General features: G+C 36.0%; 2 protein-coding genes across 2 annotated transcripts; one reads left to right on the forward strand and one right to left on the reverse strand.

Annotated features, from left to right (window-relative positions):
* Positions 1-7: 7 nt before the first annotated feature.
* On the reverse strand, positions 8-1,607 carry Mob3 (MOB kinase activator 3). Its single transcript, XM_064068898.1, has 4 exons — positions 1,464-1,607; positions 1,260-1,410; positions 635-978; positions 8-584 (listed from the first exon to the last, which is right to left on the reverse strand). The coding sequence occupies exons 1-4, from the start codon at positions 1,503-1,505 to the stop codon at positions 462-464; spliced, it is 660 nt and encodes a 219-aa protein (XP_063924968.1). The 5' UTR covers positions 1,506-1,607; the 3' UTR covers positions 8-461.
* A 180-nt stretch (positions 1,608-1,787) lies between these two features.
* LOC135138868 (zinc finger protein Xfin-like) lies at positions 1,788-20,068 on the forward strand. Its single transcript, XM_064068896.1, has 3 exons — positions 1,788-2,135; positions 2,184-3,027; positions 16,795-20,068. Exons 1-3 carry the CDS (start codon positions 2,028-2,030, stop codon positions 19,734-19,736), a joined length of 3,894 nt encoding a protein of 1,297 aa, XP_063924966.1. The 5' UTR covers positions 1,788-2,027; the 3' UTR covers positions 19,737-20,068.
* The last annotated feature ends 19 nt before the right edge of the window (positions 20,069-20,087 follow it).

A 20,087-nucleotide genomic window follows, 5' to 3' on the forward strand; every position in this document is an offset into this window, starting at 1 on the left:
CTCAGCATTTGAAGTAACTGCTTTGGTTTTATTGTATAAATTTAACCTAAACTACATAATTGTGACTTAGTTTGAGTGATGTGGAGTTAATATTTTAATACTGACCACTAAATATTTTCACAACGTAACTTATATACAAATATGGCTGACGAAACGTTAATTTAAACAACAATCCACAACCTCTTCCAGGTCATTCATTATAAATAACTTCGAGAAACATTAAATAAGTATAAGAAAATAAAGTTATTAAAAAAACACAGCAACAAGATTTGAACTGGCCCTAAATTAATCTAACATAACATAAACTAAAAACCCTGATAAAATTCGAAATGGAAAGAAAACATGTACTTGATTAGTCACGTGACACGTTAATAACTATCCAGTATATACCCTATACGATTAATAAAAAATGTCGAGTTAATGCAAAATTCGAGTAAATCAGTCCGCCATCTTGACTTAACCTAACAATCCTTGCAGATTTTGGACGCCATAACTGCCAACGGTTCTAACTCCTTCTGGCTGACCAAGTCAAACTCGGTCACGAAGTAGTAGAAGTGCTTGTAGCACGTGTTCACGTGGGCTTCCTGTAAAATTTTAATTAGCAACATTGGAAAAAAAAGTCACTAGAACTTACCGCAGCTATAGTGACTATGTTTTGGAAGTGATGTATGTAAACGTGGACAAACACTCGGTGTAATCTTGCCAAAATTTTGCTGCAAAGTTTTTCGAAATTTTTTGGGAAAGGAAGATCAGAGGTGCATGGGAAAAGAGCTGGATTGTTTATTTGTACTTCGATCCAGTCCATCAAATTACTGATGTATTCCTTGGCTGGTAAAGGTGTCGGTTTCTTGTACTTTTCTCCATCAGCCCAAAGATATTCGAAACGTGGTCCCCCGGACATAGTCGGACATGTTTGCTCGGTGCAGTAGTCGGAAATTGTGCCGTAGATTAAGTTTATTCGGTTGAAAAAGTCCACAACTGGAAAGATGTCAGGCTGGTATAAATGTGTAATTTGAATTCAAATCTAACGTCTGAATCTGAGCACTGGATTGGTTGACTATGTCACGTGATTGATTAATTACGCGATAAAGTACTTGTCAAAACCGAATTTTAAATTCTTACTGTTTTCAAGTTAAACATTCAAAATGTTATTTATTGACACCCGGTATATTTGATGGCGTCGTTTTCAATATCAAGTATAATTGGTTGCATAATTACAGCGCATTTCTGTGGGTGTTAGGTTTGGGAAATTTTCTTACCATGAACGGCTATCCAGTCGTTTAAATCCTCACCCTCTGGTAGTTTGACTGCACCTCTCAAATTAATCCCTGAGTTGAGACTAGCACAGGCTTGTTTGTGCAAGCTATACCTGATCGTACCATGAGCAAACTTCTTCTTCGGTCTGAAGGTCTACAATCAATTTCACACGTGACACCCGTTAAAAGCACTAGCATGTAACTTACTCTTCCCTTCTGGAAGAAATCAAAAAATCCATTTAAAGCCATGTCGTAATAAAGCGTATAAACCGAATATAAACATTTATTGGTTAGGTAAACGTCAAGTTTATCGAGCTGTCAAGCAGCGACGCACTCTGGCAGCCATGTCGAGAAGCTCACAATTTGCAAGTTTTGCAAAATTATAACCCTTCGTCAGCTTTCTTCAGTACAGTAGTTGGGTGTTTTGCTTGAAATGACGATTATTCTGAAAGAATTGTTATGGTTTTTGCGATAGTTTCGCCGCTGTGGTTGGAAATTTTGGAAAATCCTCAACGAAGCGCCCCCTCACGGCCACCTGTCACATCAGAATCTGCAATGGCGTCGTTGTGTTTGTGATTGAATTTGAGATTTTTGTGAAAGCGTGTGTTTCCGGAGTGTTCTAACTCGAATCGTGACACAAATCACGCATGGAAACCTCCGTAGACCTTTGAGACGCGGCCCCCGTGACGGTGGGGAGGTTGTGCCGCCATCCAGACCGCCACCATTTCGGGGGTTGCTTTGGGGGCATTTTCGCGTTCGATATGCGGAAAAATGGAGACGAAACTGTGTCGAATATGCGGGAAACTTAGCCAAAACTACGTGGACATATTCAGGACCGAGGGCCTCAAGCACAGAATAGAGACATGCCTCCCCATAATCGTGAGTCTTTGTTAGTGTTGTCGTTTTTGTTCTTATTTGTTGTTGTAGGTAACTCCCCATTCCCTCCTCCCCGACACGATCTGCGGGGACTGTTCCGACAGCATTAGCAGCTTCTACGCCTTCATCAAGAACTGCTTGCAGAACATCATCATCCTCGAAGCACAGTATGACATAACCGAGTCGTGTTTGAAGTCGAAGCGCCGCTACGACAAGAGCTGCTGCACAGACTCGCTTTCCGATAAACAAGAAAAAAATACTCAAACCATCAACTATCTTGATCTCCTCCTTAAAGAAAGTGAAGAATTCCACTATGACTTTCCTAAACCTAACCTCATAAAGCTCGTCGACTATGACATCGAATCTGACACAAACTCGGAGCCCGAGGAGCCTGTTCGTGCAGCCAGCTTGCTTGATAGCCTCATCACAACCAAAAACAACTTTGGACGTAAATACTTTGATGATGCCGAAAACTACCTGATCAGCGAAATAACCCAAAGGAAGAACCGCAAACGGAAAAATTCACAAGTGATTGAGTCTAGTCTACCGAAAATTTGTAAGATTGATAGGCGGAAGAACAAGCAGCCGAAGAAATTCGAATTGAAGGCGCCGGCGGTCGAGGTACCGAACTTCAGCTTCGCCGGACTGGAGGGGGAAAGTGGGACCAATCAGAGGACGCCGCTGCTGACCAAGGACATTGGGACTTTACCACAAGTGTGCTTATTATGTGATGATCAGTTTTCGGGGCCGTCCATGTTGGCTAGTCACGTTTTTGAAACGCATGGAATTGATATGGCGCATATTGCGGCTTTGGCGGACGACGCCGCCAACGACAAAAAGAAAAAGTTACCCAATTTACTCAAGATTTCCGATCTGAGGAAGAACGATTCTTTAGGTGAGTGGGGGCGGAGCTTGGGCGGGAAAGGGGCGGAGCTAAAAATGTTTCATGAAGTGTGGTTAATATTTTATTAGTACAATGAATCAGGCCATTAGTCACGACACTACCTTGAGTTATTGTGTATTGAAGGTTTAATCATTAGATTTGGAAAAACTGCTAGCGGAATATAAAAAAAGCTTTAGAATTTTTTAATCGATTGTCCATAAAAATGGTAAAATGACACTATTTGTGCAATTTTTAACAATTAAAATCGCATCAATACTTATCCAGATACATGAAGAATTTGGTTTGCTTCTCGACGTTTCGTGACCCTTGAAATCTGAAAAAATAACTACCATACCGATTGTTGTGAGACTTTAATGCATAGGAATATCGTGTCATTGTAAAACGGTCACCAAAGTTTGTTTAGTCATCCCCGCCGACAGTTTAATAACATCACCACAAAATTTTGCATGGTAAATGGTAGCGAAGTTTTCTACAACAACGCTCCTGTATTTGTGGTTTTTGAATCTGCCTTAATTTTTTACACTGTGCATCCAGATTTGCGCAAAGAAAATATACAAATTGAATGATGATATTTTATGCTAATCTAAGAGGACCGTTCAACCATTCAAGAAGTGCTCGTTGCCACAGATGGTTGGCATTATGATAGATATTATCTATTTTTTTTATATATAAAAAAAGTGGATTTGTTTGATTATACTTAAGGGGCGCGGGAAGTTCTATCTAATTACACGAGACAAATTTTTTGTCTGAAATAGTTGCATTATTTTTGGGACGATTAATAATCGTATTGCTATGCAACGAAAGAGCTTTTTCAGTGTCGGGAGTTTCACAGCTTGTAGAATATAAAAACGCGTATTTCCTTCATTTCATTTGTCTCTTGTCTGTTGGTCATTTTATTGTACTGAGATCTCCTATATTGCCAAACGCTAATGTAAAAATTTGGGTGTGCTTTAAAATTATAATTAACATTTAAAATGCCAGCCATAGAAAAAAATTGATGACGTCATTTCAAAATATTGGTAAGTAAATTTCACTTTACTCGTACAGCATCGCACTTTCCTTTGCTTATGGTGTATTAATTGACTCTGATTGTTAGCTTTGGTTGTTTGGAATGTGTTAAAAAAATCGTGTAAAACTAAAACACGATGGATTGAATCTCTCAAATTCGTAATTATGTTGGTTGCTTGCAGGAGATCATTTAGGGAGTTTCAGTTGTTATGTTTAACACCCTGACCTTCACATTGACTTTTTGTCATTTCGACAGTTTTCAAAATGAACAAGTAATTTGCTATCATTTCAATTCTTATACATGTTTCGTTCATTCAAATTCCAAAATTTCAAATAGTATAACAAAATGACGGACAGAAAAAGAAGACTTTGTTGTCGCTACAAATGAAAATTGCGCTAATTAGCGCAATTAATTAAATGTAGCGGAGAATTGCAATCCGAACAATCCTTTTTGCGTGATAAACTTGGCAAGATTTTTTCGGTAAGAATTGAAACAAAAATAAATATGTAATTGAGATTATTTCCGTTTTTCTTTCTTATCTTTAAAAGGGAATAAAACTTGAATTGTTTCTCTGTAAACAACAAAGTTTTGTTATTAAAGTACTTAATCTAATTACTAATCCTACCTGTAAACAACAAAGAAACAACATTCAATGTTATTATTCACAATATTTTACGTTATTACATAAAATCACAACGCGTTAGATCCAATAACAGTGACTATTCCATTCATCTGTCAATTGGTTAAAAAGAGCCAATAAAAATTGTACTTTGTGTGGGCGTTAGTATGGTTATAATGTGTTGTACCGGATATATCTTCCCAGGAAGGTATTCAACTGACAATTTTTAACAAAAGAAAGTCGATGACAAATTAATTTATTTATTTGTCAGTGACATTAAATGTACAATTTGAAAAGGTTACATTCGTACAGTTTTGTAATAAACAAGAAGCTCCACTTATAGTTTTATCATTTACAGTATTGTTTACTTGATTAACTGAATTATTTCGTATTTTATTAATAATTGATTTGTGATGTTCATCGTCAAGTTGCAAATATGGTTTAATTGAGTGAACGTTCTGGTGTCCTGTGATTTTCATCAACTGCTGTTCTTCGACTCCAGCTTTAGCCAAAGCAGACACCGCTGATGAGCGCACAGAATTATTTGATATTTTCCTTCTTTTAATATCTAAACCAGTCACTATTGTTAACGACTTTACCCATTTACCAATTTCATTAACTCCAACGGGACTATTTTTGTACCACACTGCATTTTGAATTTTGTTCCAAAAAGGATTGGGTGTTAAGAACATTCTGTCAGTGTTTATGTTATTTTCTCATTTCATCATTAGTAGATGATACAGCCTATAAAATGGAACAGTTTAATACACGACATAAAATGGGAAAGAAAAATACCTAACGGGGCAGAGGTTGGGGTTGTCTTTATTTTTCGTCAACCATTTACTACTTGTTATAAGGCGCGTGATTTTTTTGTGTTCCATGGTGTGCTTTTGGATATCTCGGCATCTATTTCTTCTTCTGATTTTGACCCAAATCTCTTTTCTTGCATTTGCATGTTGAAATCACAGAATAACATCAAAAACTGCATCAAATGTCACGGAAGTTTTATTAAAAAAAAATGTTTATTATCTCGGTTGATATGGAAATGAAGGCATGTGTAACTTAATTTTTCTTACTTTTTGGTTGAATTTTGATCTGAAAAATTGTTGATTCATGGAATAGTCCCTCGAATACCATGCGTAGTCAAAGTTAAGTCGTATATTTTTGCGATTGTTCCACTCATGGGCATTTCGCTTGGAAATACCACTCGTGCTTCGCACTCGTGGTATTTAAATCCAAGCGTAATGCCCATTCGTGACACCACCGCAAAAATATTCGACATAACTTTGACTACTCATGGTATTATAAGTGAAAATACTTAATCCTTATCCTTACATCTCCCCCCTAAGATAAAAATTTTGGTACAAAAGCTTTGGTACAAATTATAATACATAAGCAAAAGCAGTTAATAGCTAAGTGCCTGTGGTGGTTCCTCCTTTTGAAGTACTTGGAGCAGGCATGAGTTTGGAGATATGAAATAAATTTGATTCTGATTTTCTATGTATGGTATTTATTTCGTATATACAATTTGATATTTTCCTTAGGATTTTGTAAGGTCCAATTCTTAATACTTCTAATTTTTTCCGGTTCAGTCGGTTACCATTTTCAACATACACTAGTTCTCCAACCTTGAAGTTATAATCTATCCTATTTTTGTCATACAGTTTTTTATTGTAGTCATGATTTTTTTTACTGTTTTCAAAGGTAATTGCTCTATCATCCTCTAGATCATTACTATCTTTCTTCTTTTTCAATTCCTCTGGTAATACTGATGTATCTTTACCTAGTAATAAATATTTTGGACTAAACCCTGTTATTGTATGCTCGGTTTTATTGTATTTATTTACACAGTTATGTGCTATGCTTGTCGATGCACATTTGTTCTTTTTTTCTTCATTTATTACACATCTAGTTTTATTTACTAAAGTTTGATTGAATCTTTCATTCAAACCATTCGAGAATGGTGCGTTAACTACTGTAAAGATCATTGTGATATTTTTTTCTTCTAGGAAATTTTTGAAATCTTTAGAATTTATGCCTGGGTATTGGTCAGTTAAAAGTATTTCGTTCTTATGATTTCTTAGCACATTTTTTGTCAGTTTAATAAAATTCCTCGCGCTTTGTGTCTTTGATGTTACTATGTATGTAAATCTAGTAAAATGATTTACTAGAAGGTGTAAGTATTTTTTAGTGGATCGTCAACCACCGAATCCACCGATTGTATCTATGGAAACCACTTCAAACCCTTTTTTGTGGGATCGAGATGTGACATTAGACCAATTTTACTATGTCTTTTTGATTTATTTTGTATGCGAATTTCGCAATTTTTGCAAGCTTTTTCGATATTTTTTGATATATCTTCTGCCGTATAGTAAGGTAGTATTTTGCTTTGCATTTGTTTTATGTCTATGTGACAAAATTCCTTATGGATATTTTTTATAAGTTTTTTACAAAACTCTTCTGATAATACAATTTTCTTCTTCTTCCTTTCTTTTCTATAATATATATTATCTTCAAATATTAGATTATTTTTATTATTTGTTAAATTTTCGTTACCCTCTTGGTCTTGTATGATATCCTCTATTTTTATTAGATTGACAATTTTTAATTTATCGTCTTCGTCTTCTTGAGGCTACAGTACTGGGTTTCTGCTTAAGCAGTCTGCTTCCAAGTTATCTCTACCTGGGCGGTATATTATTTCCATGTCATATTGTGATAAGTAGAAACTGAGATCCCCTAATTCTTCGTCCGTTCTAGCTTTAATATTATTTTTTTTCACTAGCAGCCTGGACGCATGCAAATGTCGACTCATTTAGTGGTAGCAAATTGAACTTTTGCGACCACCGGTTCAAAAAGAAAAATTGAGGTTATGTACGAAATGTTTGATGTGATTATTTCTTAAAAAATGAACAAATGTGTGCTACAAACATTACTTGAGTATACGCATGGTAGTTGGTAGATGGTGAGGCCTATTCTGTAAATTTTATGTTAAAATTAACACCCTTGTTAAAAGTTAAATTATAACATGAACGTTAAAAAAATAACCGCAATCGGTATTCTTTATCACCATTTTTAACATATCTGGTTAAATTTGCAATTTATAACAGGGGTGTTAAAATATACAAGGTTGTCAGATCGAGTTTCAATATCTATCATTTTCTATCGTACTAAATGCTAGACTTCCATCTTTGTTGTTCAATTATTTGAAAACTTGGAAATATTGAGACTATCGAATAAATAATAAATAATTTTTGCAACTTTAATGGGGTTGTAGTATAACGTTCAGTCTTTTAAGGTGCATCGAAAGCCTTCCATTCAGTACTTCCACACAATTTCTGCTCCTACGTAATCTTTGATTAATATTCCTTGAGGTTCAATTGGATTAATTTGTCCCGGATATTGTACCATCAGCCAAGGGCCCATATCCTTCGTCGTCTATAAGATGCTAGTCGATGTTTTCATTTAAATATTTGTTTCTTAGATGCCTGTTTACATTAGACATCATCCATATAGCGGAATCATGTACACTTCCCAGATAACGACCATTCATATTTAAAATTTCTAAATGAGCATCTACTATAATTTGAACATTTATGCTATAAAACCCCTTTCGATTTAAATACGGTGTTGCTGGATGGACAGGATGATTAACTTGAGGGGTAACATTGCAACGTGCGTGCTATCAATTGCACCAATAGCATCTAAAATCAGGAAGAAATTGTCTTAAGTTGATGGGTATAATATTTGTTTTTGCATGAGACCTTTACAAGGAAACTGATATTTTTCAAAAAAAATTTGCTTCTTGTAATTTATTTTTTGGACGATAACAGGAAACTTTATCCAGGTATTTAAAAGATTTTCATTTATGATATTTGTTATTTGCAACAAACAGCGACTTACGGACGGTTGACTAATACTAAAATTTCCTCCATAACCAATATCTAACTGATAGCTACCATGGCCAAAGAAATGAAGAGAGTATAGGTAGAATTTTAAGATAATTTGAGATACCTGTCTGTCGCAAGACATTATTCATTTGGGGTGCTAGTGTGTTTATAAGATATCTTGCAGCGCCTTTACTTAATCTGAAAAGTTTTAGAAAAGAAAAATTTGGAAGGTCGAAAGGATTTGCAGCATCTCGTAAGCGACGCCTAGCAAGACGAAATTGTCGTCTAAAATAATTTTCGTAGTTTGTTAAGTAAAATCATAGTATTAGATGTGGTACCTTTGTCGTCTTTCTTCGTTTTGTATTAACAACAATCCTGGTACTGCAGCCATTTTTAAAACTTGACATGACAGTTATATTATGAAGGCATGTCATAACTTCCCTTTAAATTATAACTTTAACAGGAAATTTTAACAGGGGTTACGATAAAATTTAACAAGATTTGCATTTACAGAATACGATTACTATCATTAAAGGGGTGTTATCTTTTAACAGACTGTACAAGATAAAATGATTAACTTAGCGACAAATATAAACGGTTTTCTTTGTGTTGAAGATTTAGATTAAGTTTGATTAGAAATCAAAACAAAATCATGTTGTGTCAAAAAATTGAACGTTTATTTTTCAGTTTATTGTCTTATGGTTTCTACTAGTGAAAAAAATAGTATATTAATCACGGTTGCAAAGCCACTTCTAGACCTCGCCCTTAGAGCCCTCGACGCTGCGCGTCTCGGGTTCTAATTTGCGCTCGGTCTAGAATGCTTGGCTCTGCAACCTTGGCTAATAATATACTATTTTCTAGCGGCTTATGATCCGAAAACCCTTTGAAGTGTTTTTCTATGAGCAAGTGTTGCCAATACTGTACTGCTTTTTTTATTGCTAGGCATTCTAGGTAAATAGCTTTCTTTCTTTTCTGAGATTCAATAAGTTTCTTGGAGAAGTATGCTACTGGTTTTTCTATTTCCGAATTATTATTTAGTTGTGGTTGTTTCATCACAGCTGTGTGTACCTTGTAAGCTTGCATTTTTTTTTTTATTTAACAGAGAAATTACAGAGTAGAGGAAAAAAAATCCTATGGGTACTCTATACAAATTAAACTAAATTTTAAAGTTAACTAATTTAAAGTAACAGAGTTGATTCCCTTTTTGAAGATGCTTGTAGTGGGTGCGGCGACTAGGGTAGGTTGTAAAGAATTCCACTCCTTGAAAACGCGATTGGGTAAAAAAAAATTGACGGCTCTTCGTCGAGTATGTCTGGTGTTTTAGTTGGCGAGAGAGAGTTGGCACATTTGTGTAAATGTGTATTGGTAATTCCAGATCAAAAATAGCTAAGAGCTGAATTTTTGACCTTTTCTTAATAAATTATGTAGTGGTTCCAGAATAATAGAAATTTTCGGTACATTTTCATTATAAAAATATATCTTTTCTGATTTCTTGGAACCGGAAAATTTCGTATTGAAATCAAATTATCCTTTGGGGGAGAAATTGAATTGTATCCTGTTACATGTCCTAATAATATTGTACGGGATCCAAGGGAAAGGTACATTTAGAAAGTTGTAATCGGAAACCTTCATTCATTATTGCTTCTAGTAATTGCGACAAATGATTAATGTGTTCTTCGAAGGTTTTTGAAAAAATCAGTATGTCGTCTATATAGTTGACTGCAAAATCTGATAATTTATGTTTTCTTATTATGTTACTTAATATTCTTTGAAATATAGCTGGTGACGTTATTAGTCCAAATGGTAGACAGGCCCATTGAAAGTGACCTTCTTGGGTTACAAATCCAGTTGTTCGTCTCTCTTCTACCCTTAAAGGAATGGATCAAAACGCTGAGTTTATGTCAAGTTTCGAAAAGTATCTGCAATTTCTTGTTTTTATTACTAGATCTTCGATTAATGGACAAGGTTGTGATTGGGGAACTATTACCTTATTCAGGTCTCTGAAATCTATACATAATCTTGATTTTTTGTTTTCATCTTTTTTATAAGCTAGTGTTACTGGGGCTGCAAAAGGGCTGTATGATTCTTCGATTAAATCTCTTTTGAGTAGTTTAGAAATTTGTTCCTCTATTTCTTTTTTGTCTTCAATTGTGCATCAATATGCTTTCTTACTGCAATATTTATCTACTATGAGATCTATTCTGGCTTCGTAATCCTTTACTGTCCCTATATCGTATTTGTCTTTTGCAAATACATATATTTTTATATTTCTCTATATGATTTTTTATCATTTTTTCTTCATGATGGTTCAAGTGATTTGTCAAGATTTCAAAGTTTTCTTGATCTACATGTTCATTGAAATTTATTTGATATCTTTCTTGTTTTTCTTCGAAACCATTAGTTTTCTGTTTTATTTCCAGTTTGAATTTTGTATCAGTTTGAATTTTTTTATACAATCTAATCCAACTAGAAAGTCATGTTTAAAATTTTAATTATTTATTATGAATACGTCTATCTTTTCTTCTATCTTTATTATTTTTACTTTTAATGTTATCACTCCATCTGATTTATGTACACCATTAATTAATTGTCTTCAAGTTAATCTTTTGCATCGTATTGTCCTTTCTTGGTTTCAAAGGTATTAGTTTTGAATTTATCAATGAGACATTTGAGCTTGTGTCATAAATAGCAGATACTTCTAAGATGTCGTTTAGTTTTACCTTGAGTCTAATTATTGGTGGAACTATTAGTTTTTGGATTCTTATTACTCAGTTCTACTTCTAATATAGAATTGTTTACGTGTTTTGTTTTTCCTTCACCGTTTTTTCTATCTTTGAACCAGCATTCGGTTTCAGGATGAAATATAATACTTTTGTTTTTATTTTCACAGATTTCACAAGGTATCTTTTCGCTTTTGTCTTTGATATTGACTATATTTTTTTGTTTCTAAATTTTTCTTAGAAGCTAAATGTTCCAATTTACCTATTTCATTATATAGGTCTTCAGTTTTCTTTAGTTTCACTCTGTCAATTCTATCAGCTACGAAATTTGGCAAGCCAATAGCGATTAAATCTATCAGTGTTCCATCATCAATGGACTTTCTTACTTCTAATAAAAGTTTTTCTTTTTTTAGCGCGTATTCAAGCATGGAGCCGGTTTGATATTTAAATGACATTGCATATCTTAGTGAAGACCAACCTTTACTAGAAAATGTATCATACAAGTTTTTTTTTCAATCTTCCCATTTTGCATTAATAGTAAGTTTCAAGAGTGTATTGCTGTACCAATCGGTAGCACCTTTGTCCATGAATGATTTTAAAATCTCGATTTTTTTCTCATTTTCTATTATATTGAATCTTTCACATTCTTTTTCAAAACTACTTATCCATTGATTCGCGTTTGAATTTTTTCCATTAAATTTTTGCAATGGTAAATTCTTTTGCTATTTTGCCTATATTTATTCCTGTTCATTGTTCATTAGTTTTTTGAAGTAATTGTTCTAGTAACTAAATCAGTGGTTGTTCTGAAGTATTTTCCTTACCATTAGTATTATTTTGTTTTTCAATTTTTTCTTTTAAGTATTCATCATTGACTTGTAAATTGTTACCGTCATCCAAATATGCTGCTCTTTAATCATTGGTGAATTTAACATGGCATTTCTCTGTCTTCCCTCCTTACTTAATTTCTCTACCTTTGCTGGTGCTAGTGTTTCTTGGTTTGTTTCAATCTTCAATCATCCGATGTATCAGTTTTTGAGTAGATGAAAGAAAAAGTGGATCAGAGTCAAAGTCTTCTTCATAATCATAACCGACTAAAAGAAAAAAAAATCATCTATAATTTCGTCTCATTTATTTGCTGTATTTTTTTAGTCTGTTTACTTACTCTAAAAGTGGAAGCAGTTAAAATATTTACCTTCTTTTTGGACGTCCGGAGTCTTGAATACAATAGACAGATAGAATAGGCTTAAAACATTACCTTTCACATATAAATTCAGATGTAAAAAATCCAAAAACTCGCAATTCTGCAATTCTAATGTCATTATATCCGTACTTTAGTGACATTACACGACAACAAAATTTTCCAAGACAACATTAAAACGCCAAAAAAAAGTTATTTGATCTTGAAAAGCTCAATCCATCGTGAATGACATTTAGATTAATAAAAAATGCGAACACAGGTTGAGATTACAAGGTAACTAAAATTTATGTATTCATTGAAAGGCAAATTGGCAAATACATCATGTTATAGCTTGTAATCAATAAAAATTATTAGTTGGCGTTGGAATTATCTGTCTTTCTTGTTCCTTATTATAGCTGGTAGCTCATGAGAAAGATAGCGTCCTCGTCCAATGCCAACTTGAGGTTTTTCATTGATTGCAACTTACTTGCGGTGTTGGTTGTGCTTCAGAAGGAAAGGAAGCTATGTGTAGATATTATATAGACTATGCGTTATTTGGGGTGTATGATATTTTCATTTATAAACAACTAGAGACGACATCTAATAATTAATATAAAAACAATAATAATAATCATTTGATCGAGAAAGAAAGGTCCAAGATAAATTCAGTCATGTCATGTGCTAATGCAGATTTCGAACATTCGTATATGGAGTTGCTTGAAGGGTTGCTGATGATCGCCTCAAACAGTGTCCTGTATATGTTTGAGGTTCAGCTAGAAAGAAGCAGCCGCGTGAAGTATCTTCGCTAAGGTGTTGTTTCCAATTGGTTGGACAGTGTTTTTATCATTCTGACGTTGGCAGGCTCTTTAATAACCGCAAAACTTTTGGAACATTCGTTTTTGTATCAGATATGGAAACATACAAACATCCGTCCAAATAAATTTATTAAATACAGATTTATTTTTGTCAAAAAATCAATCTAGTGTATGGATTTAAATATCTCAAAGAGTTCTCGTTTCGAATCAAAATTTTCTGTAATCACGCAATCGGGTCGCAGAGATTCAAGTGGCGTGGTTCTCATAATATAGCAGCGAGTACTCTTACATAATTCTGAATTACATGTTTATAGACATCAAATCATATAAAGATATCAACGTTTATTTGATTATAAAAATCGTTATCATCAAAATCACTACCATCATCAGCGTTATCTTTTAAATTAATGATAAGTTCTTCAGTTATCACGTGACTACAACGTTTTATCCAGTCTTGCGTTGTAAGTAGAGAAAACTCTTCTTCTGCCAACTTTCACACATCGTTTAATTTAAATGTTGTGTTTTCTTTAGCAACCTTATTTTTTACTGTAGCCCATATCATTTCAATAGGATTTAAATTCGGATGATGTGGTGGTTATCTCAGAAGGCTATCCCCATTTTCATTAAAGAGTCGACCAAATTTATATTGCACATATTGTTTCTTGTGATTTTTAATAATTTGATATAATTGATTTTTTAATGTTATTGCTGTTTTCAATGACGTAAATTTTATTTTGCAAAATACCTAATACCTAACGGCATATTACGCATACGTATGTACTACCGCATTCACTTTATTTACATTCTTTGCATTTAATTGTTATTGCTGAAAAATTTTTCGCTTCACTCTTAAGTAGGGGCAGGTGAGAACTGAGTAGGTAGGAAGTATCAATGAGACCAGCGATCTTTCAGTAGTTCGAAGAGATTTAGTAAAGTTTCCTAGAACAGTCTGTCTATTCAATGAAAAATTTGAAGAGTTTGTAAATATGTTTTCTTTGAGATAGTTCTTGTGTCGAAGTGAAACACCAAAAGGCCGAAAGTCCGGAGATCAAAGAGTGAATTTTAAAACACATAAAAACTACTTCTTTTTGGAAAAGCTTATTTATTTAAATATTGTCCTGTAACGTCCTGCGACGTGGAATACAGTTTTTCAATCTATAAAAGTATGTTACGTGTAGATAAAAAGCGAAAAACTTTCTTGGTTAAAACTAAAGAAAACACGATTATTATTTGAAATAAAAATAAATAATATCAAGAACGTGTGCTATGTATTAAAAACATTCATTGTAGATAAGTAAATTATGTAAGTAAACCTTAAAACCACAAATAATCTTTTTTTAACACAAATTATAATTTGTAAATGTTGAGAAAACGCATTTAAAATAATTTTCCTTTGTATTTATTAGTAACAAAAGCGAGTTCACCAATGTGTTATTTACATTTATTTTTACGTTTTCAATAGCACTAACAAGTATTTAAAACAACAAGTAATAATTTGTTTGTATTATTTATTCATTATAATAATCCTATTTATTTATCAGAAACTTCTAAACGAAATAAATTCTAATTAACTAGAAATAACGACTCATCTGGCAACGTTGTAAATTATCTTAATGCTTACTATGAGATTCTTACAATTTTTTTTCGTCGCCCCTATCGAGTGGTAGATTTAAGAATCGTTTTGTTGATGTTGTGGGGGTTGCCTATGCGCATGATTGGGGTCCAAGCTATTCGCCGGCGTTTGACGACCAAAAGTTGGTGCGCCATCTTTTATTCGCCGGCTTGGACCTGTTTGCTCCAAACAATAGCATAGGTCAATCTGTATGTATTTAATCAATGTCCAGATATAACGTGAGAGCTATGAGTGGCTATGGGTCAACCCGTTGTTTTTCTTACGGCCAAAATCATAATACAACTGTTGTGTTATTTTTCATGTTTCAAATTAACAAAATAATATTGAAAAACAGAAATTGCAATGACTGAAACAATTGTGAAGATTTTTTTTTATAGTTGATTGTAAAAGATCTTAAATCAAGGTGGCTTTGAAATTACGTGAATTTTGCCGCCTCGTTGTGATGATTGCGACTACTCGTCGCTTGTCACCAATGTCAACCATAACATCTCTTGTAATAATAGATTTGCTACGTACCTCAAGGAGACGGCAAATTCTTATTAAAACTGGAGTGGCACATTTTTTATGTGCGATTTTTTATAATCATCTTGTAATATTAGACGAAAAGTTGGAACATATTTTTAGCAGAAATAGTGAATTATTCCATGTAGTCGCAAGTTAATGCGTTATTTGCGTTAATTACACACTGATTTTCATTTTTAAATCTATGACAAAACAATAATGGAATTTGTTATATTTCGACCTTTGAATTCAGTGAATTTGATAGTAAATCAAAGTTTGCGTCATGTTCCGCCTGCTTTTCGTATTATACATACTAAAACTTCGTCGAATATGTCTTACTAATAACGAATACTTTAAAACCCCTCAAGGTTAACAGGAACGTACCATATCACACCTTCAAGGTACATTAAATTCTTTATTACGCAAAATAGACCATTTTCGTTAATTAAGATTTTGAGCTAGTTATTTTTTCGGAAAAAATGTATTGGTAACATTGCGAAACCCAATTCCTAATACTACTAGAATTTCCGGTAGACTAATCTACAGAATGGTCTTAAAATTGATGACAGTGTTATTAATACATGGAATATATCGATAATTGGCCAAAGTCATGCATCGACTATTATACATAATTTTCTTGTCTCTCATTAAAACTAGATAATTAGTTTTATGTCAAGAGTTGTTAATTACTGTTTTGACCTGTGGGATTTGGGATCTGTGGTGTCATAATTTGCCTTTAATTTTAGACGGTTTCCCATCTGTGCAATATAAGTTGGATACTTTTATTTAACTAAAAATCAAATTATTAACTATTAAACATTAATTAAAAAAATTGGTCTAAGTTTATTCAGATAGAACTTCCCTTGGTCCTGAAGCACGGTCCGACAAATCCTTTATAATTTAAAAAAAATCGAACGCGGGACCTTCGCGTGACAAGTCTCAGGGACGCTGTTGTTCTGCCATCGAGATAATCATGATTCCCGTGCCATTTATTTATACAATCTGGATTTTTTTGCGAAAATTTGGATGCCTCAGGTAAAAAAAAAAACTCAAGGCGGATTCATAAACCGCAAGTACAAGAGCATGTTTAGATGGCGTTTACTAAAAAATATTAAAGGGACGTCACCAAATTTTTGGTGGAATGATCAGACAAATTTTAGTTAGCGTGTTACCATCTACATGATCTTTATGTCTAGTAGTATCAGGGATTATCTGCCTTTTTTGTACTCTAGGGGTCATGAAACGTCGACAAAACATGAAAATAGCCATTGGTCGACTGGATTCTAAGAATGTAAATGTCTAAAAATATGTAGGCCATTATGTTTATAATAAGATGTGCGAGGGGATTACGTAATCACCCTGTATTATTGATACAATAATATTTATTATGTTTGTAGATGACAATCAGCCCCAAAACGAGCAACAGATCTCCGAGGAGCCCCCAACACTCCTCCCCAGTTTCGTGTGCCCTCTCTGTCCTGCCATGTTCACCGCCCGTCCGGACCTCTTCACCCACCTCCGGATCAAACATGCCGAACAGTCGTCTCTCTTGTGTGGAATGTGTCTGTACCAAGCCTCCACATTAGTCAACCTCCAAAGTCACGTCGAACTCTGCGTCCAACAGCACCAGGCAGTTACCAAGTACATCTGTCAGATATGTCGCTACGGCGACGACAACTCGAAGTCCCTCGAAAACCACATACTAGTACACGACTTCCTGCTCGACGCCTGCAAAAAACAATCGAAAATGTTCGATCCGGCCGACTACATCGAAATGAACGACAATTACGAATCGGGCGGCTCATCGCCGACATCGAAAAGTTTATCGTGCAGTGAGTGCGGTCTAGACGATTTCGAATCGTTCAAGGACTTCAGTACGCACAGAAGAAGTCAACATTCGATTTTCCATTGTGATCTATGTAATAAGTTCTACGGGCGGAATTCGCACTTGTGGAAACACGTGAACCGATTACATAAAGGCCATCCGAGTATTACGTGTCAATTGTGTTATAAAACGAGCGCGTCGAAGTATCACCTCGCCCAGCATTTCAACAAAATCCACAGCACTAAGACCACCTGCAAACCGAAAACCGAGCCGTTGTCTTTATTAGAGAACTCGTCGGAGGACTTCATGTCGCAGAAGTTCCAAGGCTTCGACTTTCAATCGGTCAAGCAGAGTTTCATGAGGCAGGAGATGCTCGAGCAGGAGAAGAAGCCGTCGTCGGAGATCGACGACAACTCGAATAACCGGTTATCGGACCAGGAATACGTCAAACAGGAACCACTTTGTGCCCCGAAGGAGATAGACTCGTCCAGTGACCTATACACTAACATCATAACGAATTACACGCCTCCAGCGAACGAAGGCGAATTCAAGTGTCCGAAGTGCACGAAAGGTTTCCACAAAAAGACGCTCCTTAAAAAGCACAAAAAGAACTGCCGGCCGCGTTTGCAGAAAGATTTGCTTACCCGCTGCAAGTCGTGCGCGCGCATCTTCAAAGACCGACAAAGTCTCGCGAAACACTTAGTCAACTATCATTCCGAGTACGCGTGCGAGATGTGCGGTCAGAAGGTCCAAAGCAAGTGCGAGATCGTGTCACATATACGTTTCCAACATCCGGGTTGTCGCTTGTTCTGCACCATCTGCGGCAACATCCTCAGGAGCGAGAAGGACATGGCCGACCACGTGCGCGACCACATGGACTCCTACGTGTGTCAGTTTTGCGCAGACGCGCTCCCTAGTAAGATCAAACTCAAAATGCATATCCTGAGTTTGCACAGGAAGATTTTGAGCTTGAGCTGCGGGGTGTGTCTGAAGTTGTTCGAAACGCAGCACGTATTGCGGGAACACGTGAGGTTGGTGCACAAGAACGAGTTGGCGCCGCTGACGTCGTGTCCGGTTTGCGGGAAAAATTACGGTTCCAAGTGGAAAACGTACGATCATTTGAATAAGTCGCACGGGCGGATTTTCAAAGCGTGTAAAGCTTGTTTGCAAGTGTTCGACAACGAGGTGCAATTGCAAGCGCACTACAACACGGCGCATACTAATGCTACTGTTATTAAAAGCGAGATTAAGAATAATACGCAGTTGCAGCCGCCGCCGATGCAAGTGCAGAATAATTGCAAGAGCGAGAGCGAGAGGGACTCGAACAGCGACCAAAGCTACGGAGAGCAAGACAAAGACGATTTGGAAGAGGAATCCATGCAGAGGAACGACTATCCGGGCTTTCTAGACATGAAGGACTCGAAAATATCGTTGCTGGAAAAGAGACTCCTAGGAAAAAAAATCGAGGAGAACAAACCGTCGACGAGTACCTCGACGGTGAAAAACAACAAAAAGAAATCATCAGAGAGTCATAATATTAAAAAAGAGGAGATCGATCCCGAGAGCGCGATAAACTACTCCCCCAACCCCCAACATAATAGTTCCAAGCGTACGGTGTACGTCAATAGTAACGACCCTTCGTATTGCGAGATCTGCTTGAAGACCTGGCCCGCCAAGAAACACCTGTGGCAACACTACATCCGTTGCCACAAAAGCGTGGCAGCCACCGTTTGTGGCATCTGCCTAAAAACAAACAACTCCTACAGTGCCCTCCAAGCCCACTTGCGTCAAACCCACCCCACGCTGTTACACGGTCAAGGTTTCGGGTCCAACTTCATCTGCAGAATCTGTGGACGTTACCACAACGCTAGCAGTAAGCTCCGACTGCACATGGCCATCCACGAGAACTTCGACTGGACCCTGCTAGAACCTCCCAAAGAAGAAAACAAAGACGAAAACGGTTACCAAGAGAGCACGAACGAGATTAACTACGAGAGTTTGATCGAGCAGGTGGAGTGCTCGTCGGGTTGCGACTCGGAGACCGAGACGGTGGTGGAAGCGAAGGATAAAGGGGAGTCGAGCTCGGACGAGGACGACGACGACGACGACGAAGAGGAGGAAGAGGAGGAGGAGGACGACGAGGACGAGAGCGAGAGCGAAGTATCGGAGAACTCGCTCGAGGCGCAGATGCTGACTAACATGATGAGGGAGAAAGGGGTGACGGACAACGGAGTTAAGATCGAGTATGGGAGTACGAATAGCGAGGATTCGAGCGGCAGTTGTTTTTCCGCGAAGAGCGACGGCAGCTCGGAGGAGGACGAGTCGACTTCGTCCAATGTGGTCGACGGGAACGGATATCGGTGTAAGCGCGAGGAACTGGATTCGGCAATTCAGTCGATCAAGTACGAGTGCGTGGAAAAGGTTGAGGATGATGTGGATGAGGAGTATTGTGAAATACCGGCGCAGACTCTTAACGATAACGAAATTGAGTCGGCGGTAGGGAGCATACTGTGAACTGTGTAAATATCAACGTAGCTTAGAATTTGATGTTCAGTTTTTTTCCTCATGCATATCTTGTAACGTCGTAAGATAAAGACAGAAAACGAACAACTTGTATATAACTCAATTTTGTCGGTTTATTATGTTAGAAGTATGTATAGTCTAAATTGTAATTTGAAGAGACTGTTTTTTTTAGTACTTTACTTTGGTACTTTTTTTGTATCGATCTGACGCTTGTTTATAGGGTAGATATATTTGCTATTTTTTATATTTATTTTTTATATTGATTTCGATTAGTAGGTACATATACTTACGTCATTCCCATACTCAATAATTATAAGGCTATGTGTATATAAAAGTAATATT

This window comes from Zophobas morio, unplaced genomic scaffold, assembly GCF_036711695.1.
Source record: "Zophobas morio isolate AGI-343-1 ecotype UQ-CSIRO unplaced genomic scaffold, CSIRO_AGI_Zmor_V1 ptg000030l, whole genome shotgun sequence".
NCBI classification, from domain to species: Eukaryota; Metazoa; Arthropoda; class Insecta; order Coleoptera; family Tenebrionidae; genus Zophobas; species Zophobas morio.